The sequence below is a fragment of the Schistocerca cancellata genome, chromosome 8 (assembly GCF_023864275.1).
Source record: "Schistocerca cancellata isolate TAMUIC-IGC-003103 chromosome 8, iqSchCanc2.1, whole genome shotgun sequence".
NCBI classification, from domain to species: Eukaryota; Metazoa; Arthropoda; class Insecta; order Orthoptera; family Acrididae; genus Schistocerca; species Schistocerca cancellata.
In genome coordinates, this window is record NC_064633.1 from 279,691,063 (window position 1) to 279,718,815 (window position 27,753).

General features: G+C 39.4%; 1 protein-coding gene across 1 annotated transcript in view; it reads right to left on the bottom strand.

Annotated features, from left to right (window-relative positions):
- Window positions 1-683: 683 nt before the first annotated feature.
- The window catches only part of LOC126095513 (regulator of hypoxia-inducible factor 1-like), a 250,030-nt gene continuing 222,960 nt past the window's right edge, over window positions 684-27,753 (bottom strand). The window contains exons 12-14 of the mRNA XM_049910298.1: window positions 24,907-25,049; window positions 880-982; window positions 684-709 (exon numbers count right to left, since the gene is read on the bottom strand). Coding sequence (XP_049766255.1) covers window positions 684-709; window positions 880-982; window positions 24,907-25,049 — 272 coding nt within the window. The remainder of the gene's footprint in view (window positions 710-879; window positions 983-24,906; window positions 25,050-27,753) is intronic.

The window sequence follows — 27,753 nt, forward strand, 5'->3', positions numbered from 1 at the left end:
TCTTTCGCTGTATTGATGTGATCATTTCATCACTTCCCATTTTATGCTAAACTTTCCATCTACATTTAGCTACTACAGCAACATCCTCAATACCAAACAAACATTGTGTTTTCGTAAATTATGTACACGAATAGAAACATGTTCTTCATATCGATTTTAACGCCTTCCAGGTCGTTGAATAACATTTTAATAGACTAAGTAACGAATCTACTTCATTCTTATGAAGGAATAACAACAGTTACATCACAAAATCCTCGACAGCCATCACTGCAGCACCATCAGCACTCCACAGGTCCCAAAATGCACACCAATACCACAATGCCGCAAGTAGCTTTAGTGATGAGTCATCGGAACCACAATCCAAGCGATTGCTGAACTGTATACCTGGCAACATATTTGCTTTTTAATCTGTTTTCACAACAGAACTGTTTCACCACTAAATAAAGAACACGCGTAATTGCTTTTGGTAACAGAACACACACGCATTTCATTTTATGGCTGGAGACGATACGGGATGCTGCATGCAAAACAGCTTTCGAAGTCAAATTGAACAACGAGGTAGACAGAGACCAAAATCGACTGTCTCAGACGTCATGCGGCCGAAAAGTACAAAATTCTTCATGGACTGTCCCTCGGCATGACTGTAGAAACTTCATCGACTGCGGTGTCAGCGCCTCTCATTATCACTCTTTCTTCAGCTCAGTTTTACCTGAAAGTACAACAGATTAATTTAAATGACAAGAAAATAAAATAAAATTTTTGAAAAAAAGAAAAGTAGCAACCGAACGTAATCGTGAGATAATGTCGTGCTATTTTTGAAAAAAAAATGCCAATATCGTCACTGTCTGTTACAGATGACATTGTAGTAAAACTACTTACTCTCGTACCACAACACCTTCCTCAGCTTCTGGAATGGCATGTCGAACAGGAGTGTCATCAGAACAGAACTCGCCATAATCCAAAATACTTCGGATAGATCGAACTGTAAAGCAGAATATAACTTAAGTACTTATTTCCAACATAGTAGTTATGGGGACCAGCAACTCAGTATACACTGCCGGAAAAAAACTAGTACACTTGGAAAGCGGACGTCTATTTCAGTCCAATGACGGCATATGCCACCTGGGGGTACTAGGCGTACTAACGTCAAAGTCGTCCACCGACAGATAGCGTAGTGCCATAGCTACCAGAGTGCCATCTGTGTCTACCCTGTAATAGTAACGCTCACAGCCACAGGACTCAGTGTGGTGCAAAAGTGTGAAGCAAGCAGGCAGTCATGCAATGGACATGCATTCGTGCTCCCTACTGAACGAGTTTGAAAGGTATCAGACTGTGGCCTTGCGATGGCGGGACGTGTTACATCAGTTATGCAACGATGCTCGTTGCAGTAATCACGTGAATATTCTCTCACCCATAGACAAGCTTCTGACCGTCCACGCTGCACACACGCCCTCCAGAGTTTGTCGTATTGCATGGGCAGTGATGGCAGATCGTACAGTTATCAAAGAACAGATATGAGGGGTTGTAAGGTGAGGCGTCTCAACATAAACTGTTGCGAACCGGTTACTGGTCATGGGACTACGAGCATGCACAACTCTAGCTCCCCTTCCACTCAGGCTACTGCATCGACATGCACGGCTCGGCTGTTACCGTCAGAGGGTCACTTGGTAGATGCGACATAGACCTGGTAGAGCTGTCTCGCATAGTGCATTCGTCCAAGATGCAGTAGCTCCGACTCAGGCCTTATGGTCTGGGGTGCGACAAGTTAGAGCTCTGTTTCATCTTTGGTGTTTCTGGAGGAAACGCTAATCAGGGCTCGGTACGAGCAGAATATTCTTACACCCTTTTTTTTTTGCCGTTCTTGCAACAGGAAGATGACGTGTTGTTTCAACAGGATAATGCTCGTCCACACACTGTCCATTAAATTCAATGTGCTCTGCAAGATTTCTGTATGTCCATGCTTTTGGCAGGAGGCCTTTTATTATTGTGACAAAATAAATTACCTACAGCCTTCCTTATGACGTTACTTTATGTTGTTGCAAACAGTTTCAGCGCTTCAATGCGCCATCCTCAGGCTGTTTTTGATGCTAGATTGATATGATCCCTATACACGTATATCACATCAGTTGCCAGCATAACTGGATACGCAGATAATGTGTCAGTACTCCAGCCATCAACTGACAACTGACTGGAGAAAAATTCAAATACAACATCCAAATTTGCACCAACTTCCCTGGCCAGCACGATCTGCTGATTTGTCCCAATCGAGCACGTGTGGAATATGATGGAACGAAACGTGCGACTCGTCAACCAGCAACAACGCGTTCAGGTCTAGAGACGTGGTACAGCGTATCCTAGGACAGTGTTCCCCATCTGTACGATTTAGTGGATATCAGATTCAGCGACTGCATTGCTGCCCACCGAGGCTTCAGCACGTACTAATATGGGTTTTTCAGCATGGATCGACGCCTGGTACCTCAGAATCGCCTGTATTATTGATCTGTTAATGAAAATGTTTCATGTCCTTCATATGCACTGTTGTAATAACACATTTTGACTGAATTGGAAATCTATAAACAGGTGTACTAATTTTTTTCGTCAATGTATTTCTAATTTATCTAATTTACTAATAAAGGTTTCAGTGAGAGTTGCATTTAATGTTTCTTTAGTGGCTTGTTTCGAATATTTTAATTCATTCTCAAACAGTATCTGCACTAGAAGATAGAATGTTATTGACGAAACATGCAATACAAAATTTTTCAAACACTTTGTGCGCACAGATTACAGTAGTGCAATAAATCTTTTATGACATACCTGCATTTTAATGTTTCGTTGTACATAATACATTTGTCTTCAGATCGTATCAGTAAAACAAATGTTATTTGACTGTTTTATGATTACCTTGGTTCATTTAAAATGCGATAGATGTCTTTAGCTGATTATAAATAACAATTTGACAGGCACCTTCAATTGTTTACATTCTCTGTCTTCCAGACATCATAACGTTACAACTAAATTGATAAATAACGTATTGCTGAAAGTCTCTGATACTATCGCACTGTTTTATAAATTACTGATAGGTCAGCAGGTAACTGCTTTACTGAAGCACGAATAATTTCTAAAAAGAGCAAAAAACTGTTTGTTTATCAGTTCGTCTGGCTCCTTTACCTTTCGTTTATATGTTTCCCATTCTTCGAGAATGCCTTAGGTGATACAATTAAAAGTCTCGTAATATCCTTATCACTACCTGCTGTATGTTTTGTGCTTCTCAAACGATGCCCACAAGCAGTCCTGTTGGCTGGGCTAATATGTTCTTCTTATCAAGTGATAAACTTCCGACCATTTTCACCTATATAAGAACTATCACATGTTCCATATTGTAATCTATACACACCAGATCCCAAAAAGTTTTTTTCATTTTTAAAATTTTTCTGTCTTAGTCTGAACCTGAATTGATCTACTGTTCGAAATGCTATTTTGTACTTCTTAGGGAAAGCATGGGATAACTTTTCCATAATGCAGTATAATATTTTAATGCAATAACCTTTCTTCTTCTTTACGAGGATTTTTTCCGATTTTATATTTTTTTGAGAATCTGTGTAACTAAGCTTCTCTTAAAAACATTGGCTACCGCTACTTGTTTGACGATACATAACTTCCGTCGTTCCATTTCATCTAACGGAGGTTTACACAGGCGAGCTTTCACAGTAAAGAACATGTCTTTTTATGTTGTGGTGGATGGCTGGATTTATTTCCTATTGTTGCATCTTAGTGCGTTGTTTACGACTAATAGAAAAGGAATGAAATTAGAAATACTTGAAAAACGCGAAATATACAAACGGAAGATAAAGAAACCGGACAAACCAGTGAACGAATAGACCAAACTTAAATATGATGTCTTTTTTTTCTTGCTCTTTTTAAAAATGATTCGTGGTTCATTAAAGCAGCTAGCAGATGACATATCGGTAGCTAATTTATAAAACAGTTCGAAAATGCCTGAGACCTTTATCAATACAGTATCTATGTATGTAGTTGTTATATTATGATCTCTGTAGACAGAGCATAAGCATTTGAAGGTGCCTATCAAATACTTTACCTATGTGCAAATAAATAAAGGTCCCTATCGAATTTTGGATGCACCAAGACAATCGTAATACGGTCGAATAACATTTTACAAACTTCCTAGCGAGGATAGCCACAGCTCCGAGACAGTGTGAATAATAATAAAAACACTCAGCACTCAAGAATCATTCAGATTATCATAAAAATTATAACAATTAAAAGTCAAGAATGATGAGGAGTTTCCAAAAGCCTCTTAGGTGTGTGAAGGTGTTTTATTTGCTACTACCGGGTTCACGTCGCTATAGAAGCACCTTCGGGTTTAACTGCCAAAAATACAAATAACAGTGTAAAATTCTGTGTAATTGTAGAAATACAGAACCATAGATGGTGCTGCATTTCAAGAGGAAACGAAGACAAATACTCACAATAGATATATTTTCAAAATTTTGATTGACAATTACGGAGTCCCACTATTCACGAGGTTATCTTTGTAAAGTGTAAAGCCACATTGATGAGTTGTCGTAATAAAATGGAGTGCAACCAAAAGATGTTTGCCAAAAGTGTACAAAGTATGACGGTTGAATAAGCGAGGCCCAGAAAGAAACGGGGAAAAAAGCAAAGAATGAGGCACTAACGCGAAGGGGATAAAATGGCTAAAAATTAGCTAACGTCTAGGGAGAGTACTATATGTACAAGGGAATATTAATATAAAGTATGTTAGTGAAATCTCGAGAACGGAAGAAATACAAAAACAGCATACTAGATAACATTTTTATTGTTATTCAAGAATAAAAATTGTTTATTGATGTGATGCAAAAACAAATATATTATGTACAGTGAAGCATTACAAAATCAGGTATATCATTTTATAGAGATTTACTGCGCCACTGTACTCTGTGCACACAAAATGTTTGAATATTTTGTATTTCGTTTTTTGTAGCAAAACTGTACCTTCTAACGTAGGTAACAGTTTGAAAATGAACGAAAATGTTCAAAACGAGTTACTAATAAAAATATTATATGCAACTACGACAAAGGTATTAATTAATAAATTATAAAACTGAAGGCTGAAGGAAAGAAGTACTCTTTAATTTATTATGTTATTTTGTAATTAACTTATATTAGTGAATATTAGTGTACTTGACAAGTATTGAAAAAATTTATTTTGTACAAGCTAACATGGTATGATGATAAAACATTATTCCTAAGCTGTATCTAACATAAAAAAGTTGGAGTTCTACCACATACAATTTTTTGATTTTCAAAATATATCTATAAAAATCCATTGTCTTCTTGTCATTATACTCATCTCATTTATTTATTTAATGTGATGCGATTGGTGCCATCAGGCCCTCTCTTACATGGGATCAGTGGTTCACAAATACAGTGAATTTTTTGCTTTGAAATTTCCTAAGAATTAATTTGAACATGATAAACATTATTTCAATTAATTGAGTGTCGGAGATGGCAATATGAGTAAATAACACTGACTACGAATTAATAAAGGTAATACTGGCAGCACTTGTACTACCGCAGTTGCTGCCACTAATAATCATAACACCAATAATAATAATAATAATAATAATAATCAACTACAGGAGTCATATCACACAATATCCACCAGTACATCAATGCAATGCAGCTACATCCAAACGTATATATACAACTACAGAAATCCGCAATTATTGATACATGTTCAATAACCCGAAAGTTCCTAAATACAATGTAACATACACCATACAGTTAAAAGGAAGTCACGCTTGGTCAAGGTCCGCGTCACGTTCCATTTTTAACCAGACCTAAGGTCTGAGAAAGGAAAGAAGATAATAATAATAATGATGGTGGCAGATATGAAAAGAATTTATAGGTGTACAAGATAGATGTCTTCGAATGTAGCAAGCTCTGGGAAAGGAAATTTAAGATGTCTGAGAGCACTGGGAAAAGAGGAAGGGGGGGTTACAAGGAAGGATGTACTATATAGCGAGTGCATATAGGGACAATGGTATTCTTTATTGTTCCTTAAGTTGATATGTCATTAGCAGGCTTCTAAAGCTGGAGATGTAGTTCAGTTCTCTAATATAACGCAGGTGGCTACTCGAGGGTAAGTTTCTTGGTTCTGAGAAAGACTTCGAGAAAGTGGATGAACAATAGAGGGGGACAGAAGGGATTTTGATCTGATGTGAATGGGTTTTTCTGTCATGTTCTTCAGATAACAGCCTTAAGGTCGAGGAGAGATATGAGGGAAAGCGTTCGTTGATAAGACAGTAGAGAAGACAGAGAGCACGGAAATTTCTGTGCTTATCTGCATGCAGCGAGGATAGTTCTGCAGATGATAGTGAAATATGATCAAAGAGTCGAACATTACAGATATAAAGAACACAGGGATTCATGCCCAGTTCTGGGCGCCGTGAGTTTTCCATGGAAAGGCCTTGCAGTATAACACCACTGTAATCAATCATAGGAAACATACCCACACCCTGCCATCGGATCGCCACATTGTGTACCGTGATTCGTCACTCCATACAACGTTCTTCCGTTGTTCAATCGTCCAATGTTTACGCTCCTTATATCAAGAGACCCCCCCATGAACCATGGACCTTGCCGTTGGTGGGGAGGCTTGCGTGCCTCAGCGATACAGATGGCCGTACCGTAGGTGCAACCACAACGGAGGGGTATCTGTTGAGAGGCCAGACAAACATGTGGTTCCTGAAGAGGGGCAGCAGCCTTTTCAGTAGTTGTAGGGGCAACAGTCTGGATGATTGACTGATCTGGCCTTGTAACATTAACCAAAACGGCCTTGCTGTGCTGGTACTGCGAACGGCTGAAAGCAAGGGGAAACTACAGCCGTAATTTTTCCCGAGGACATGCAGCTCTACTGTATGATTAAATGATGATGGCGTCCTCTTGGGTAAAATATTCCGGAGGTAAAATAGTCCCCCATTCGGATCTCCGGGCGGGGACTACTCAAGAGGAGGTCGTTATCAGGAGAAAGAAAACTGGCGTTCTACGGATCGGAGCGTGGAATGTCAGATCACTTAATCGGGCAGGTAGGTTAGAAAATTTAAAAAGGGAGATGGATAGGTTAAAGTTAGATATAGTGGGAATTAGTGAAGTTCGGTGGCAGGAGGAACAAGACTTTTGGTCAGGTGATTACAGGGTTATAAATACAAAATCAAATAGGGGTCATGCAGGAGTAGGTTTAATAATGAATAAAAAAATAGGAATGCGGGTTAGCTACTACAAACAGCATAGTGAACGCATTATTGTGGCCAAGATAGACACAAAGCCCATGCCTACTACAGTAGTACAAGTTTATATGCCAACTAGCTCTGCAGATGATGAAGAAATAGATGAAATGTATGACGAGATAAAAGAAATTATTCAGGTAGTGAAGGGAGACGAAAATTTAATAGTGATGGGTGACTGGAATTCGTCAGTAGGAAAAGGGAGAGAAGGAAACATAGTAGGTGAATATGGATTGGGGGGAAGGAATGAAAGAGGAAGCCGCCTTGTAGAATTTTGCACAGAGCATAACTTAATCGTAGCTAACACTTGGTTTAAGAATCATGAAAGGAGGCTGTATACATGGAAGAAGCCTGGAGATACTGACAGGTTTCAGATAGATTATATAATGGTAAGACAGAGATTTAGGAACCAGGTTTTAAATTGTAAGACATTTCCAGGGGCAGATGTGGATTCTGACCACAATCTATTGGTTATGAACTGCAGATTGAAACTGAAGAAACTGCAAAAAGGTGGGAATTTAAGGAGATGGGACCTGGATAAACTGAAAGAACCAGAGGTTGTAGAGAGTTTCAGGAAGAGCATTAGGGAACAATTGACAGGAATGGGGGAAAGAAATACAGTAGAAGAAGAATGGGTAGCTCTGAGGGATGAAGTGGTGAAGGCAGCAGACGATCAAGTAGGTAAAAAGACGCGGGCTAATAGAAATCCTTGGGTAACAGAAGAAATATTGAATTTAATTGATGAAAGGAGAAAATATAAAAATGCAGTAAATGAAGCAGGCAAAAAGGAATATAAACGTCTCAAAAATGAAATCGACAGGAAGTGCAAAATGGCTAAGCAGGGATGGCTAGAGGACAAATGTAAAGATGTAGAGGCTTGTCTCACTAGGGGTAAGATAGATACTGCCTACAGGAAAATTAAAGAGACCTTTGGAGAGAAGAGAACCACTTGTATGAATATCAAGAGCTCAGATGGCAACCCAGTTCTAAGCAAAGAAGGGAAAGCAGAAAGGTGGAAGGAGTATATAGAGGGTTTATACAAGGGCGATGCACTTGAGGACAATATTATGGAAATGGAAGAGGATGTAGATGAAGATGAAATGGGAGATAAGATACTGCGTGAAGAGTTTGACAGAGCACTGAAAGACCTGAGTCAAAACAAGGCCCCGGGAGTAGACAACATTCCATTAGAACTACTGATGGCCTCAGGAGAGCCAGTCATGACAAAACTCTACCATCTGGTGAGCACGATGTATGAGACAGGCGAAATACCCTCAGACTTTAAGAAGAATATAATAATTCCAATCCCAAAGAAAGCAGGTGTTGACAGATGTGAAAGTTACCGAACTATCAGTTTAATAAGTCACAGCTGCAAAATACTAACGCGAATTCTTTACAGACGAATGGAAAAACTGGTAGAAGCCGACCTCGGGGAAGATCAGTTTGGATTCCGTAGAAATGTTGGAACACGTGAGGCAATACTGACCTTACGACTTATCTTGGAAGAAAGATTAAGAAAAGGCAAACCTACGTTTCTAGCATTTGTAGACTTAGAGAAAGCTTTTGACAATGTTGACTGGAATACTCTCTTTCAAATTCTGAAGGTGGCAGGGGTAAAATACAGGGAGCGAAAGGCTATTTACAATTTGTACAGAAACCAGATGGCAGTTATAAGAGTCGAGGGGCATGAAAGGGAAGCAGTGGTTGGGAAAGGAGTGAGACAGGGTTGTAGCCTCTCCCCGATGTTATTCAATCTGTATATTGAGCAAGCAGTAAAGGAAACAAAAGAAAAATTCGGAGTAGGTATTAAAATTCATGGAGAAGAAGTAAAAACTTTGAGGTTCGCCGATGACATTGTAATTCTGTCAGAGACAGCAAAGGACTTGGAAGAGCAGTTGAACGGAATGGACAGTGTCTTGAAAGGAGGATATAAGATGAACATCAACAAAAGCAAAACGAGGATAATGGAATGTAGTCAAATTAAGTCGGGTGATGCTGAGGGAATTAGATTAGGAAATGAGACACTTAAAGTAGTAAAGGAGTTTTGCTATTTAGGGAGTAAAATAACCGATGATGGTCGAAGTAGAGAGGATATAAAATGTAGACTGGCAATGGCAAGGAAAGCGTTTCTCAAGAAGAGAAATTTGTTAACATCGAATATAGATTTAGGTGTCAGGAAGTCGTTTCTGAAAGTATTTGTATGGAGTGTAGCCATGTATGGAAGTGAGACATGGACGATAACTAGTTTGGACAAGAAGAGAATAGAAGCTTTCGAAATGTGGTGCTACAGAAGAATGCTGAAGATAAGGTGGGTAGATCACGTAACTAATGAGGAGGTATTGAATAGGATTGGGGAGAAGAGAAGTTTGTGGCACAACTTGACTAGAAGAAGGGATCGGTTGGTAGGACATGTTCTGAGGCATCGAGGGATCACAAATTTAGCATTGGAGGGCAGCGTGGAGGGTAAAAATCGTAGAGGGAGACCAAGAGATGAATACACTAAGCAGATTCAGAAGGATGTAGGTTGCAGTAGGTACTGGGAGATGAAGAAGCTTGCACAGGATAGAGTAGCATGGAGAGCTGCATCAAACCAGTCTCAGGACTGAAGACCACAACAACAACATATCAAGAGAGGCGTCGTTTGGTATTTACCAGTGTGACGTGTGGCTTATGAGCAGCCGCTCGACCAAGAAATCTAAGATTTCTCACCTCCCGCCTAACTGTCATAGTACTTGCAGTAGATCGTGATGCAGTTTGGAATTCCTGTGTGATGGTCTGGATAGATGTCTGCCTGTTACACGTTACGACCTTCTTCAACTGTCGGCGGTCTCTTTCAATCAACAGACGAGGTCGGCCTGAACGCTTTTGTGCTGTACGTGTCCCTTCACGTTTCCACTTCATTATCACTTAGGAAACAGTGGATCTAGTGATGTTTAGGAGTGTGGAAATCTCGCGTACAGACGTATGACACAAGTGACACCCAATCACCTGACCACGTTCGAAGTCCGTGAGTTCCACGGAGCGCCCCATTCTGCTCTCTCACGATGTCTAATGACAATTTAGGTCGCTTATATGGAGTAGCTGGCAGCACAATGCACCTAATACGAAAAACGTATATTTTTGTGGGTGTCAGGATACTTTTGATCACAAAGTATAAGTATTTGTACAAGTTTCTTTTTCATGTCAAGACGGAATAGCTTTTTATACTTTTGTATGGCATGGATTGATGATGGCACGTTCTTGCACATTTCTGTTACGCGCTCAGTCCAATTTCTATTTTCATTTATTATTACTCTTAGACTCTTTGATGAAGCAAAGAAATCACTATTTGTCCCATATAGGGTTAAAGATGGTAGGACTCCCGATATTTCGGGCTAATGAATCTAGAATGACCAACCAGTACAGTACCACTTCGGTTTCGGATGTGTTAAGCTTTAACACAGTATACTGCGCATATTTCGATAGTTAACATAGGTCCGTACTGAGATTCTCAATAGCTGCCTTCAAGTTCATTGGTGTTGCAGGTAGGAACGACTGGAGCTCATCAGTGCACATGTGGTACTTGCAGTAGGACAAAACTGATGACTCATCATTTATGTACGATGAAAAAAAAAAGATATACAACATAATACCAAACGCTGAGAACTTCTGATATTACCCACCTCCGCTTTGACTTTATGGAGCCAGACACGACGCATTGCTGGCGAGACGTCAGGTATGAGCGAAACGATTGCACTATACTTGGGGAGAAATTTAGGCTACTAAGTTTGGCAAGTAAAAGAACGAAGTCGACAGTGTCAAAGGCTTTTTTGAAGTCTAAGAAGGACATAATCGTAGCCTCTTGTACATCCATGGCAAGATTCATGTCATCTGTTTGCTTTATTGACGCAGATGTTGTGCTGTGATGTTTAGAGGAACCTGATTAATATGTTTGTAATTAGGTAGTTTGTTTGCTGAATGTATAGTCTACGGGCCTGGACAGTACAGAAAGAACGCAAATGGTAGCTGTGCCTACGTTCCTTTTACGTTGTGGCTTAATTAGTCCCTGTTTCCACGTCCCAGGGAAAACACTTGTGGTGAAGGTGTAATTGATCTTTATAGTGGGCAATAGTGGATCAATAATAAGCATCATTATTCGGACTGTGATGCCACCGAGTCCAGAAGATGTTGCATGTGATGGGTTTTTTTGATGGTTTTGCAAGTAACCTGCATTAGATATTTTTCGTGGGTACAATCGTTTACCTCCACGAAGTAATCAATGAGTCTCTCTTTTGTTAGTGGTTCAATTATGGTTGTAGATAATGCGAAGTACCAGTTCAGTTCTTTGGCTGGGACTGTGGTGTCAGATGCAGCTTTTACTTTGCCTATACCAAGTCTATGCAGGTTTTTCCACAGAACACTGGCCTGTTTCCGGCTGTCGGTTGATTCATGGGCATGCATGAGTTGTGCATTTCTCGCAGCTTGACTGTCCCTGTTCCAAAAATGGTTTAAATGGCGCTAAGCAATATGGGACTTAACATCTGAGGTCATCAGTCCCCTAGACTTAGAACTACTTAAACCTAACTAACCTAAGGACACCACACACATCCATTCCCGAGGCAGGATTCGAACCTGCGACCGTAGCAGCAGCGCGGTTCCAGACTGAAGCACCTAGAACAGCTGGGGCACAGCGGCCGGCTCCCTGTTTCCCTTCTGCGAGTAAACAATATGATTTTCCGGTATGCGATGTAGTTTACATACCCGATGTGCAGCATCGGTCTTTATGGCAGCGTATTTGTCAAATAGTTGAGTAAGTTTGTTAGTAAACCCATGAAGTTTCTCGTTTATGTCCGAGAAGGGAATCGAAGACGTTCCCCAAACTATTTCTTGCGCCTCAGTTGCAAGTTCAGTAAAATTAATGCGTTTGAAGTCTTAGTATGCAGTTAGTTGCAATTTCTTTCTAGTACATTCTAGCGGGTACGTCATGAAAATTATATCATGGACAGACATAACTATTCGTATGATGGGGAAGGGGAAAGCTAAAGAAGCGACACATTTGAAGAAGAAAGCATCCACTTAAATTTCACACTGGAAAGACTATTGTAAAGAAAATTTTTGTTGGTGTCACCAGCTATAATTATATGCTGGTATATCAATGTGGGTCTTTAAATAACAGTTTCGAAGCAGGCAAACCTGGAACCTTTATGAGTTAGGGAATACATACCAAGCTCTTTCTCTTAAGGGGTTTGATCTCTACGAACATATATTACACTCATTTATCTTCATTGGTGTTGGATTTTTATAGCACAGTAGGTGATAAAACAAAGCGTATGTACGCCCCTACATCATCCCCTCATCAGTTACATCTGTTGTATCTTAGAAAGACTGACCGCCTATATTTACCAACTTGTGGTTTGAGCCAGATCACTGACAGAAGTATGACATGAATGACTTTGTCTTGAAATATATGATGGAACTCGTCGAGCTGAATTGGGAGAGATCGGACATTTGCGTGTGTAACACGCTCAGGTGCAAGGCTCCCAAGGATGCCGCTGCTGGACATCAACGACTCGGAACCAGCGGGGCTGGGGGGAACAAAGCATAGCGAAGTGCTCTGAGGTAGGGGAGCATGGGTTCCTGGAAGTGAAAGCTGCTGGTATCTTCAGGGAAGCGGGAGGTTTTGTGGCCAACGCTAGCAGGCTTTGGCAGGGGTCGTTAAACAGGCGACTGGTTTCAGGAACAGAAGCTCGCTAAACAGATGTAGAATAATCTGTGTGCAACAGTATTGAAAATAAGACAGTGGAAAAACAAAGTGTACTATTAATGGTACTAATGACAGCAACAGTGATACGATAATAAATCTATATAAATAAAAATGTAGAAGTTCTTTCGTTCCAAATTGTAAATCTCCTGTTGCTTTGAAATTCTTATACAACTTTGCATTCTAATACAAGCGTGTTTATATATATATATATATATATATATATATATATATATATATATATATATATAGAGAGAGAGAGAGAGAGAGAGAGAGAGAGAGAGAGAGAGAGAGAAAGAGAGAGATTTTTGAGACTACATTGCCCTAATTTCAATGCACAATACGTTATTTGTTACATATGTCAAAAATAGAAATATAAGGAAAAATGTATATTTTGTTAAAATTTCAAAGCATTCTGTCAAAACTGTTCGGAGATTTGCAATTAGGAATATTTATAGTCTCTAAAAACAACAAAAGTCATTTTCGTTTCATCAGAGTCTCAAATTTCCAAAACTTTTTCACGAACTGGCGTGAAATTTTGACACAGCGTTGCATTCAAATACTGACGTGTTTTATATCTAATGGAACGCCACCTCGTATATGTTTTATATATACGTAACAAAAGGGTATAAAAACGTTAATGTCGGTTTGTTCAAAATCGTTAATCTCCAAAAGTTCTTGACCAATTGCTTTGAAATTTTGACATAACATTGAATTCTACTGTGGGTGTGATTTTAGGTACCTAATCCTTTGATATATGTAAATATAATACATATAATATATAAACATATTTCTGTGTAATTTATAAAGGAAAACATTGTTTCCGAAAAACTCAAAATTTAACTTTCCAATTTGCTTCAAATTTTCACATTACTTTGTCAGGAAACAGGAAAGTTGTATTTATGGCTTATTTCTTTATGATTAGAATGCTACTACAGAATGTGAGTTTCCGGTAACAAAGAACAAGACTCAAGATCAGAGAGAGAGGGGGTAAGAGGAGACAGACAGAGGGGTGGGAAGAAATGGACATAGAAAACGGCAATGAGGAGACAGGCAGAGAGAGGGGGTAGGAGGAGCTGAAGAGTGAGGGGAGGAAAAGATGGACAGAGAAAGAGGGGAAGAGGTGATGGACTAAGAGAGGGGATAGAGGGAAAGCAGGAGTTAGGGGAGGGGGTAGTGATGGACAGAGAGAGTGGAGAGGAGGAGGACAAAGAAAGCAGATGGGGAAGATGGACAGAGAAAGGGAAGAGAAGAAGATTAGGACGTATATCCAATTCCGATAAATATTAAAAACAAGTGCTTTCTCCTTTCTTCCTTTTGCGTTTAACCAGACTGAAGCACGGAAAATCATATCCGGGTACACCTAGTTGCTGAATAAAAATGGTAGTAAGACAGTAAGTTAGTCATTTGAATCCGAGCCTAGTCAGAATAGTTCCGTAATAGTGAAATAACGAACTATGTCCCTATTGGAAATACGAAAATTGAACAGAATATTTATAATCAGTAGTAAAAGTAAACCTAAACAAACAAATGATATTAACAGGAACCTGTTTTAAGGAAAGTATTACAAATAAAATTGTTTCTTTACGAAATAAAGACACAAAAGTAAACACACAAAATAGAGGCAGGAAGAGGTGACTTTCTTTATCTCTTAAAGGCATTCGAGTTCATCTGTATTGCAGACTGATTTTTCCCCATTTTAGATCTTTGCTATTATCCTGCCGTCGTTTGCCCACAAATCTTGTAGCCCAAATCTCGATATCACACTGTTCAACATCTTTAGTCTTTCAGAGATGAGATTCTCCCGTATCGTCAGCCCTGTCTTCTCCAGCTTCTCCTTTGTTCTGAAGATAACAGATAGTTTCATGTATGACACAACGTTCACTATAATGGTCTAGGTTTTGCAGTTCGTGGTTTTTTACGCCCCACTTTATGACTTCTGCCTATGTCATTCCTTGTCACCTGCAGACCTAGCTTCTCTCAGGCAAGACTGATCACTAATCCGTCTCTTTTCTCTGTATTGTCCTCAGAAATTCTGAATAGTCTGAGATTATTGCATCTCTGGCATTTTTCAAGTTCGTCACATTTTTCGAACAACTTCTGTTCGAGCAATTTGCCCTTCTTTGTTGGTGTCCTACGAATAATGTTTAAATTAACGAATCACAGGAATATAGCTGCTATAACGAATGTTCCTGTAGCAGATGTTGTTTTCAACAATGATATTAACATCTCTTTGACTTTCAGATCACGTTTGGGCTGAAATCAAATATAGTCGTTGAGTAATGAAAAGTTAAATACACAACAAACTACCATAATGATACTGCCTCTTCTAAAATTGTTTTATGATTAACAGTTCTGAAGAATGAAAAAGAATGAAAGTGAAATAGGAAAACCTTGAACTTGGTAAATATACTTTCTTAAAATGTACTGTCTTACTACCGATTTTAAAGACATGATTAATTACACCTATATTTTCTGCACTCTATTTATCCACAAAACGAGCTGCACACTACGGTATTTAATTGATGAGCATAAAGTTTTTCTTATCGCGCATTCTTAAAATGTGTATAGGGAAACCAATACACGAAGAACAGGTTCCATTAACAATAGGGTGGGGACGTGGGTGAAGATGTTTGGTCTAACTAACTAGATCCAAATTTAGTAGTCCATCATCATGGAATGAACGTGAAAAAGTCTATTTCTTTTACCAATACTCTTGTGGACTAGGTACCATCAAAATGGGAACATATGTATGAACGTGAAACAAGGAGTAAGTATAACATACAATAACGTTTGTATGAAGTGCTACACCAAGAAAGAAGCATGTTTACGAGCGAACATTGTGTGACAAACTAGGTACTTGATTATGTTTACGTAGTTGTATATGATCTGTGATTTCAACAGTCGAATTTAGTGTTACTACTCCCGAAAGAGCAGCAAGCTGAGCCTGTAAACGTTATGGCAGGGAATCGTTGAGGGTTTATGTGTGTCTCTAGGAATCAGCTTCAATGCAGTTCGCATGCGAGTCCACAAGACAAGAAGAGTGCTTGAGAAGCCTCACCTACAGCCAGACGTTTCCTACGAGCAACAAGTATAGCGAACGAGTTTGCCAGGGAAGCAGTGACATCCATCGTTATTCGAAGAAGGGTTGTAAATTCACCATCACGTGCAGCAGAGCATTATCAGTCTGAAATATGCACAACAAGTTGGCTAAATTAATATCAGTGGGCCTGTCTTATTCACATTATCGACCCCAATTATTATCTAGTTTAACATTACCAGTTTTAATATGTATATAAATCAGTAACTACAATAAGGTTGCTTTTATTAGTTTGTTCATGCGTGCATTCGCGGACTTCATTGCTCAGTAAGAAATGACAAGATCACACCAGCTAGAGAGATACAGAAGGAGATTTAAAAAATGCATGCCATATATCAGAAAGATTTTAGAAGTGAAATGTTTGTATCATAAGACAAATGTTAACGTGAGTTTCCATATCGATAACGCGCTAAACTGTATCGTCCGTCATCAGACGCAGAGGGGGTGCTTTTAATGACTCTGACATTTACAAAATAAGTTGTGGACACAGGGAGCAGTTTTACATTGGTCGAACAGTAAGAAATTCTAATGCCCGTTTGAAGGAACATGTGAGACAGAGAGAATAATCCACCCCCATTTGGCACACATTTGAGTGAAAACAGCCCATCCACACTGCATATACAACAAATTTTTTACAAAGAGCTTACAAGGGGAAAACCATAAAGATTTTAAAGGAGACAGAAGCATACGAACGTATGAAAAGCAGCCATCGCAATTATTAAACGAACAGGCAGATTTGTAGAAGAGGAGGTTATTGGTGAACTTCAGTCATATTTTAAGCACCATATAATCCAGTGAACTGGACATCGGGACATGAATCAGAGTTTCTGGATGGTTTGTGTTTTGTGTGGTAATGACTACTATTTTTTATCGTATTAGTGAATTTATTGTGGAAATTTTTCAGTAGATGCATAGTAAAGTAAGAGAGAAATTGCTTTTACCACTTACAAAGAATGAATGCAGCAAAATCACGGTATATTTTCTGCAGCAGTAACAAGTGTATTTTGTTGTATTAGTGACGTTACTGTAAGCAATTTTAGTACACTCTATTCAAAGTGTTTATTAAGTAAAATGACAGGGCACTTATGAATGCAAATATTGTGCCCAGACGACAGCAATTTCTTTGTTGGTAAACATCATCTCTCTGTAAAATGTCACGCTATAAACATATTCTTTGACCGTTGCCTGTTCTCGCGTTTTATGACGACAGTGTTAACGTCTGTGGAAATATGGAAATTGAAAGACACGTTGTGCTGTTAAATACTGTAAGCAAAGACTTGGAAGCCCTTTGTCAACAGCATTTCAGTTATGTCATGTACCACACAATGCGTTCCTGTATGTAACGTATGATGCAGATATTCGAGGTTTCCACGTAGCACTAAAGAGTTTGTAAATTTGTAAATATACCGACATATGTTTCACTGACGCACCTTTAGGTAAGGTAGCAGCAGTTGCAGTTTGCAAAATTGTGACAGCATTAAAAGAAAAGTGTTTTATCTTTTCACTTTGCATTAGTTCGTTGTTTTTTTATATTAAAGGCATTTGAAAATGGCCCCAGACTGAAAATTACCAGTGCGACTACATGAAAACTTGAATTGCAAGAAGCATATTACCGAACTGCTCAAACAATTGAATTCAGCTACTTTTGTTCTTGTATAATTGCTAAACCGTATCAGCCTCCTAATGTAATATGCATATTTCTACTCGAAATGTCTTATTGAATATTTCTTAAAAGACATCATAGTCACCGTTGACTGTATAAAATATTTATTATCACGATTGCAATTTCGGCCTTATGGCCATTTTCAAGTAACACTGAAAAATTTACATACTGTCAAAATATAAAGCTATCTGACGTGTGAGATAGTTTTATATTCTGACAGAATGTAACTTTTGCAGTGTTATTATATGACTGTGAACCCCAACCATGAGAAGTTAATCTTATTGAATAATTTTATGGGGTAATTCATCACTTAGAGATTATTGACTGCACAGAGCATTTTAACTGAAACATGACAATATGTGGCTACCGAAATTGTTCATAAATAATCCATCGCAATTTGGGAAGAATGGTGGTATCGAAATTTAAAACACTAGAAGAAAAAAAGGGGTTTTATTATCCATTATTAAAGCTGCCATTGGCTCAGAAAGGAAGTCAGTATACATTAACAAACATTTTTTTAGCCTTTAAGCACTAACATAAAATATCTGAGAGGTAGAAAAGCAAGTTTTAAATCTAATCTAAAATTTTTCCGTCTAGACAACTGCTTCTATTCCGTAGGAACTTTTGAATTGAAGAAATGGTTGCCTGTAATAAATTATTTTAGTGTAGCAGTAAGAGTATGACTGTGCAATAACACTAATATTGTGTACATATCCAGTAAAATGATTCTTTCCACATAGGTTCGATAGAAAATTCGATCAAATGAATTATGGAACATGTGGGTTGAATCTTATCTGTAGAATGTATAAGTTTAGAAGTAAATGCATTTCTCTATTAGCTGAATGTAGGAAGTAGTTAGAAGAAATATTGAATGAAGTTGGTAATCTGCTGAGCAGACAACATCTAGATCTACATCTACATGGATACTCTGCGAATCACACTTAACTGCCTAGCACCACCTTCACAGTTATTCTCTATTATTCATCTCGAACAGCGAGCGAAAAAAAACGAACACCCATATCTTTCCGTGAAAGCTCTGATGCCCCTTATTTTATTATGATGATCGTTTCTTCCTATGTAGATCAGCTTCAATAAAACATTTTCACATTCGGAGGAGAAAATTGGTGACTGAAATTTCGTGAGAAGATTCCGCCGCAACGAAAACCATCTTTGTTTTAATTATGTCCACCCCAAATTCTGTATCACGTAAGTGACACTCTCTTCCCTATTTCGCGACAATACAAAACGTGCTGCTCCTCTTCGAACTTTCTCGATGTAATCCGTTAATCTGATCTGATAAGGATACCAGACCGCGCAGCAGTACTCCAAAAGAGGACGGAGGAAACTGAAGACGTAACAAGATTCAAACAGAGCTAATGAAGACATAGGGGCAACGGTAACAAGCAGCTAAATATCTAATTTGGATAAGATATGTAAGATCAACTAACAGAATTGCCGGCACTGTAGCTCAGGGTGTTCGGTCAGACGGCTGCGTGCTCTCTGTAATTAAAAAAACTGAGTCAAGGAATCACCGATCAACTTGAACAGATGTCTTGTGACGTCCGCACAGACCAAACGCAACGAACTATAAAAAAAAAATTTAAAAAACTTAAAAAAAACAGAATTCACATATCTAAATGTATGGTCACGTGAGAAAGTCGAATCAAGAGCACCTCGTATTAAAATTTCTGGAGGCAGCTGATGTATGTTTCTACGGGAAGATATTGAAATCTAAACAGGCAAATTATGAAGCAAATGAACAAGCAGGAGACAGAAAAGGTGAAGTGGAAGGTTGCAGGAAGTTGTCAGAGAGAAAGAGAGAGACAGACAGACAGAATAGTAAATCAGGTTGGTAGAGTACGTTTTTCGAAGGACAGTTTCTTCATCAGCAAAAGAAGAAATGAAAGATGTAAATGGCAGGGGTACGACTATGGACAAAAAATAAAATTATTGCGAATGTCTACTGAAACTCGTATTTTAAACTAAAATGTAGACGCATAACCTTTAAGAAACGACTGAGGAATGCAGTTGTCAGGTAGTCATGTCATTTTGGTTTTTGTATATTATCGATGAATTTTCAGTTCAAATGGTTCAAATGGATCTGATCACTATGGGACTTAACTGCTGAGGTCATCAGTCCCCTAGAACTTAGAACTGCTTAAGCCTAACTAACCTAAGGACATCACACACATCCATGCCCGAGGCAGAATTCGAACCCGCGACCGTAGTGGTCGCACGGTTCCAGACTGTAGCGCCTAGAACCACTCGGCCACTCCGGCCGGCCCTTTTCAGTAGTTGCAGGGGCAACAGTCTGGGTGATTGACTGATGTAGCCTTGTAACATTAAATCAAACGGCCTTGCTGTGCTGGTATTGCGAACGGCTGAAAGCAAGGGGAAACTACAGTCGTAATTTTTTCCGAGGGCATGAAGCTTTACTGTATGGTAAATTGATGATGATGTCCTCTTGGGTAAAATGTTTAGGAGCTACAACAGTCCCCCATTCGGATCTCTGGGCGGGGACTACTCAGGAGGACGTTGTTATTAGGAGAAAGAAAACTGGCATTCTTCGGATCGGAGCGTGGATTGTCAAATCCCTTAATCGGATAGGTAGGTTAGAAAATTTAAAAAGGGGAATGGATAGGTTAAATTCAGATATAGTGGGATTTAGTGAAGTTTGGTGGCAGGAGGAACAAGACTTCTGGTCAGGTGAATACAGGGTTATAAATACAAAATCAAATAGGAGTAATGCATAAGTAGGTTTAGTAATGAATAAAAAAATAGGAGCGCGGTATGCTACTATGAACAGCATAGTGAACGCATTATTGCAGTCAAGATACACACGAAGCCCACGCCTACCACAGTAGTACAAGTTTATATGCCAACTAGCTGTGCAGACGACGAAGAGATTGAAGAAATGTATGATGATATAAAAGAAATTATTCAGATAGTGAAAGGAGACTGAAATGTAATAGTAATGGGGGTCTGGAATTCGACAGTAGGAAAATGGAGAGGAGGAAAAGTTGCAGGTGAACATGGAATGGGGGTACGGAGTGAAAGGGGAAGCCACCTGGTAGAGTTTTGCACAGAGCATAACTTAATCATAGCTAACGGTTTAAAAATCATGAAAGAAGGTTGTATTCGTGGAAGAGACCTGGAGACACTGGAAGGTTTCAGATAGATTATATAATGGTAAGACGGAGATTAGGAACCAGGTTTTATAATGTAAGACATTTCCAGTGGCAGATGTCGACTCTGGCAACAATATATTCGTTATGAACTGTAGATTAAAACTGAAGAAACTGCGAAAAGGTGGGAATTTAAGGAGACGGGATCTGGATAAACTGAAAGAACCAGAAGTTGTAGAGAGTTTGAGAGATAGCATTAAGGAACCACTGGCAAAAGCACGGGAAAGAAATGCAGTAGAAGAACGGGAAGAGGGATGAAATACTAAAGGCACCATAGGATCAAGTAGGTAAAAAACGAGGGCTAGTAGAAATCCTTGGGTAACAGAAGAGATACTGAAATTAATTGATGAAAGGAGAAAATATAAAAATGCAGTACATGACGAAGGCAAACGGAATACAAACGTCTCAAAAATAAGATCAACAGGAAGTGCAAAATGGCTACGCAAGGATGACTGGAGCACAAAAGTAAGGATGCAGAGGCATACGTCACTATTGGTAAGATAGATACGGCCTATAGGAAAATTAAACAGAACTTTAGAGAAACGAGAACCACTTGCATGAATTTCAAGAGCTCAGATCGAAAATCAGTTCCAAGAAAATAAGGGAAAGCAGAAAGGTGGAAGGAATGTATAGAGGGTCTATACAAGGGCGATGTACATGAGGGTGATGTTATGAAATGGAAGAGAACGTAGACGAAGATGAAATGGGAGATATGACACTGCATGAAGAATTTGACAGAGCACTGAAAGACCTGAGTCGAAAAAAGGCCCCAAGAGTATACAACATTCCATTAGAACTACTGATACCCTTGGGAGAGGCAGCCCTGACAAAACCCTACCATCTGGTGAGCAAGAAGTAGGAGACAGGCAAAATACCCCCAGACTTCAAGAAGAATATAAAAATTCCAATCCCAAAGGAAGCAGGTGTTTACAGATGTGAAAATTACCGAACAATCAGTTTAATAAGCCACAGCTGCAAAATACTAACGCGATTTCTTTACAGACGAATGGAAAAACGGTAGAAGCCGACCTTGGGGAAGACCAGTTTGGATTCCGTAGAAATGTTGGAACACGTGAGGCAATACTGACCTTACGACTTATCTTAGAAGATAGATTAGGGAAAGGCAAACCTACGTTTCTAGCATTTGTAGACTTAGAGAAAGCTTTTGACAATGTTGACTGGAATACTATATTTCAAATTCTGAAGGTGGAAGGGGTAAAATACAGAGAGCGAGAGGCTATTTATAATTTGTACAAAAAGTAGATGGCAGTTATAAGAGTCGAGGGGCATGAAAGGGAAGTAGTGGTTGTGAAGGGAGTGAGTCAGGGTTGTAGCCTATCCCCGATGTTTTTCATTCCGTATACTGAGCAAGCAGTAAAGGAAACAACAGAAAAATTTGCAGTAGGAATTAAAATACATGGAGAAAAAATAAAAACTTTGCGGTTTGCCGATGACACTGTAATTCTGTCAGAGACAGCAAAGGACCTGGTAGATCAGTTGAACGGAATGGACAGTGTCTTGAAAGGAGGATATAAGATGAACATCAACAAAAGCAAAACGAGGATAATAGAATTTAGTCAAATTAAATCAGGTGATGTTGAGGGAATTAAATTAGAAAATGAGACACTTAAAGTAATAAATGAGTTTGGCTATTTGGGGAGCAAAATAACTGATGATGGTCGAAGTAGAGAGGATATAAAATGTAGACTGGCAATGGAAAGGAAAGTGTTTCTTAAGAAGAGAAATTTGTTAACGTCGAGCATAGATTTAAGTGTCAGAAACTCTTTGTTGAAAGTATTTGTATGGAGTGTAGCCATGTATGGAAGTGAAACATGGACGATAATTGGTTTAGAGAAGATGAGAATAGAAGCTTTCAAAATGTTTTGTTACAGAAGAATGCCGAAGATTAGATGGGTAGATTACGTAACTAATGAGGAGATACTCAGTAGCGTTGGGGAGAAGAGGAATTTGTGGCACAACAAGAAGGGACCGGTTAGTAGGACACGTTCTGAGGCATCAAGGGATCACAAATTTAGCATTGGAGGGCAGCGTGGAGGGTAAAAATAGTAGAGGGAGACCAAGGGATGAATACACTAAGCAGATTCAGAAGGCTGTAGGTTGCAGTAGTTACTTTGAGATGAAGAAGCTTGCGCAGGAAAGAGTAACATGGAGGACTATATCAAACCAGTCTCTGGACTATAGGCCATAATAACAACATGTTATCGATGTGCATGTCAGAGAAAGAGCAAGTTACGTTACTGTTAAACGATCTTTGATCTTGTCGTGGCACAGTCTAATACTTTCTTAGCTGTTGTGTGGTTGTTGATAGACGTATTCAAATGTGTTGTGTTGACTTGCGAAGGTATCTGGTAGATGAAGAAAGATTGATTATGTAGGACAGCAAGGACGAATAAGACGTATGTATTCGAAGGCGAAGAGAATATAAAATTTAAAAAATGTTATTATTTTTGAAGAGAAGACGCTTGAGGTAAGACGGCAGCAATGCGCAGCTAGTTTTTCAGAATGACTATTGTCAGCTAGTTATCTTTGTACATTTGCTCAGCGCTTAGAGAAAGTCCACACCTCTTCCGTGAGTCATGCATTAACGTATTAACTGATTAAGCTGTTTGATTTTTACACTAATTCTCTATAAACATTCTACCCTCTTTACATCATTGTTCACTTTATTAATCATAGTATTGTTCCGACGTGTTATCTGTGAAGGTCAAGCGATGTTTTACACAGTTTGTTTTTTCAATACATACTTCATTCTTAAATCGTTATCTTCGAATATCACTTCATAGGAACAGTTACTCTCCCAACTCCACTGTTTATTACTACATGTAACCACATTTCACCAAGTCGTATTTAACAGTTCGAATATAGTTTGGATATTTTATTTAGAATAGAACTCTAGCTTAGTCATTGGGCGCTTACTGTTTGCTGTGTTTTCGAGAAAACTGCAACAATGTTGTTGTTCCGGACTATCGGACCACAATTGTGAAGAAGCGAAGTCAGTGGAAATTTTGATTAGGGCCAGGTAATTGTTGTACTTCAGTTGTACATTTAATATAAAGACAAGTTTTATTCAGATAAGTTACAGTTCAGTTCAAATTAGGTTCTATTCAGCTAAAGGATTGCATACGACTTTCGGTTGGATAACAGTTCGTGAGTACATAGTTTTGGTAATACACAGACTTTTATAGAGTGGGAGGTAAAGTTGAGCTAATTTTGGTACAGAAACGAATATAGTGGGGAGGCTACACAGTTAATAAGATGGAATCTTGTACTCCTTACCCATGCATGGTTTTGTGGTGCGTGCTCTGACAACAACGTGATAACGCATCTGCCACAAAGATAATTCGCGTGGCGTTATTAACTAGAGGTCCCCATAAGGCTGTTTATCCACCTGACTGGAAAGGCTTTCCTTTCTCGGGCACAATGTTAATTGAGCTCTGTGTCCCAATTCAGGCGTTCTAGGTAGAACGACTTAAATGAAATATATTGAGTTGAGACACAGGGTGTGAAACGTTTTCAGTAGTCTTTCTACTCATTTCAAACTCTCCTACATATGCTAAATTTCAGTCAAATACAAATGAAGTACCGTGGTTTCAGAATACGTATATGACGGGATAGTGTAATATGGCAGAGTTTCAGTTAATTCATGATACAGGAACGGTTCATATTGCATCTGGCCAGTGTATGCGACGAATGCGTGTAGAGCTCAGTGTCACGTTTATGTTGCTGACGATCGAGAGGCCGATGGAACGGGAAGGGTGAAATCTGCTCTACCATATAGGAACAGTGTCAGGTGTGTGTGCAGCACTCCGGTTCAGATCACAGATTTTAGTTGATTCAGTAATTCAAGTAAAAATGTAAGAGTGTCTGAATCTTATGAGGATAAAACTTACCAGCGCTGTATGGTGGTAGAACTGCGGAGCTTTTGTTCTTCCGATGTTGTAGAAGTAGACGGGGAACTGGGTGAGGTAGACTGCGTAAGACAGGCGCGAGAAGACGCGGAAGCCAGGCCATGCTGCCACACGACCCACCCAGCCTGCAGACAACAGTTTGGCACACGATAACGAAAATTCAGAGGCGAGAAAGTGAGTTATGGAGTCTCTGAAGCACGATCACCAATACACAGAGGAATACGGAAACAGATTTTCTCCAACGTAAATGGTTACGTGAAAGCCTGCGACTGTGAAAACAAGAAGAGCTGCAGATGTATTCACGTTACAGATAATATGAAGACAAAACGAGAAAGTTGAAGTAGATCAGTGAATTTTTTCAGGCGCTTTGACATTGTATTTAAATAAAAATAGTAACATATAGAAATATGCACCATTGTAAAACAGGTATAAGCAAAGTATGATCCATACTGTTATGATAAACATCCTCTGTACAAAACCATATTATACTCTGTGGAAGACCTGTAATATTATCTCTGTAGCTACATCTAAAAACATCTGTGTAACTGTTTGTTTATGTAAGTTATTCTCGAAGTACGCTGCGCACTGAAAATTGTATGTAATTTCTGACATGTGTGACACTCTGCACAAATGGACCGTAGGTAAACTGTATTCTAAGGTCTTCCAAATTGTGGCACAAACTACATTCAAAAAACCGATAATTAACTAAAATTGCCAGTTTTTTATGTATTTCTGTGTAGTCAATTAAACAAAGCAGAACCTCACACATCGAAAACACTGCGTAAAAATGGCATAGTACAAAGAGGTATCACACTTGAAAATGGGAATCATTTCCCGAAACACTTCTTGTAAAATATGAATAAAAGAAACTTACTACTGGAAGCACAAAAGGTATTTATAAACGAGCTAAATACAGAAACAGTGGGCGCTGACTTTCGATACTAGTTAATCTTTTCTTTTAAGTACTTCGGAATTATCAAATCCAGCAATGCAGAGTGCACAATGTGAGTCTTTGGGAAGGCGCTCTACGGATTTGTACTGAAAATCACTTCTAACACTAGACGTGACATAAAGTAGCGAATTCCATCTTCATAGCCTGGATTACTAACAACAGCCGCTCATTTTATATCGCGAAAAACAACACATCTTTTGTGTATATGAGAGCATTATCAATTATTCATCTAAACCCGTCGGGCCACACCATGTTCCCGGTTTTCACCTTAGTTAGTGGTTCTGCAATCGATACAGGATCTGAAAAGTGACTGTACGGAAATGAGCAGCGACGTAAAATTTCATTATAACGTCTATTTTAACACAGCCCACACAGTCCCATAGGTTCATAAACCTGTAGCAGACTAAATGGTTCTTTGGAATTGCCGGATTACGTTGTAGTATAAGTTGTTTCACGAGACAGCCTGCTATAACGTATCTAGCTGTACTATTCAAAAATCATGCAGAAAATTAAGTAACGCTCTGCGGATGGATCAATGGACGAATATGATACTCAGTCCAAAAATGGAAAGGAGATCTCTAAAGCTGTTAAACCTATACAACCAAGAACAGGAATTTAGTTATGAGATACAAGACCAATTTTATCAGCAAACAGACTGTATTCTCATATCGGCCTATGCAAATACCCGAGCTATAGAACTGTATGGACCGAGTTCGAGAAGGTGTTGTACACTCTACAACATAATTACAGGATCACTTCTTCGAAACCCAGTAAATGCCTTCTGCTCCAACAAGTAAGTTTGGTATCAAGCTCTAGGATGCCTGCAAGCTTCCTCAGTAATGGTGGAAAAGTCTGGCGCCCTGCGATGTCGCCCTCGGGCACGATTAAGCTTCAGACACCAAGGTGTTGACACTTGCGAAAAAAGGCTACAGCTGAGAAGTTCATGTGACCTGCAAGAGAGGTTAATGATGTCACATTAGCACCACACTTCACCACAATTCTGCTCAATGCCACCGTGGACGTGCCATACGATGGAAAGCTTGTTACACTCCCTTTTACCCAAATTTCACTCCTTCTCACGCCTCTACGGTCGAGGTCAGATCCGCGACACCCAGAGTTGAAACTGCATGGGTTTCGTGTGGGTGGCCCAGAAAAGCATTTCAAACACACAGCCGCTCAGAATCTGGAAAGGCCTCAAGGTGGGGCATAGGCCGCGCTAGTGACACCACGCTTTCCCTTGGAGCGTTGATCCCCACACATTTCGCTGTCGAAGACGGAAGTCGCAGTGCAATAGACGACAGGACGGCATTCTTTACTGCCTCTGTCACTCTAGGAAACCCCAGGACGTTTCAACCCTACTATAAGAACATCAAGGATCTGCAACCTTACTAAGTTGATGTGACCCCTATGAAGTGCAGTGCAACTGCTTGTTTGCTCCCCCATACAGGGTTGAGTTGCATGGGACCGTTCGAAACTATTCGATGAAATTTGAACATGATCCAAAGCAGAAAAGTGTTTTTATGCTTTATCATCCTTCCTTTTTGATGTCATCGTGTAGCGTGGTCACGGACGGATGCAACATTAACATCTGCGTGAGTAAAATGGCAAATGGTCCTTGTAATACCCCACAGTTTGGTAACACCCTATCACTCACGCACTTTTACTGAGAATGTCACAGAAACTTCGACACACACATTCAGCTGGATGATCTGACGCCTCAGGGCTATGCAACTCCCTCGACACTCTTTCGGTGGAGTTTGCCTGGCTTCAGGCGCTGGAGCGACAACGAGGCTGAAAGTGTGTCGCAGTTTCTGACAGGTACAGTGGTTCTACCCTGTACACTGCCCACACGGCTAGCCGTGCGGTCTAACACGCTG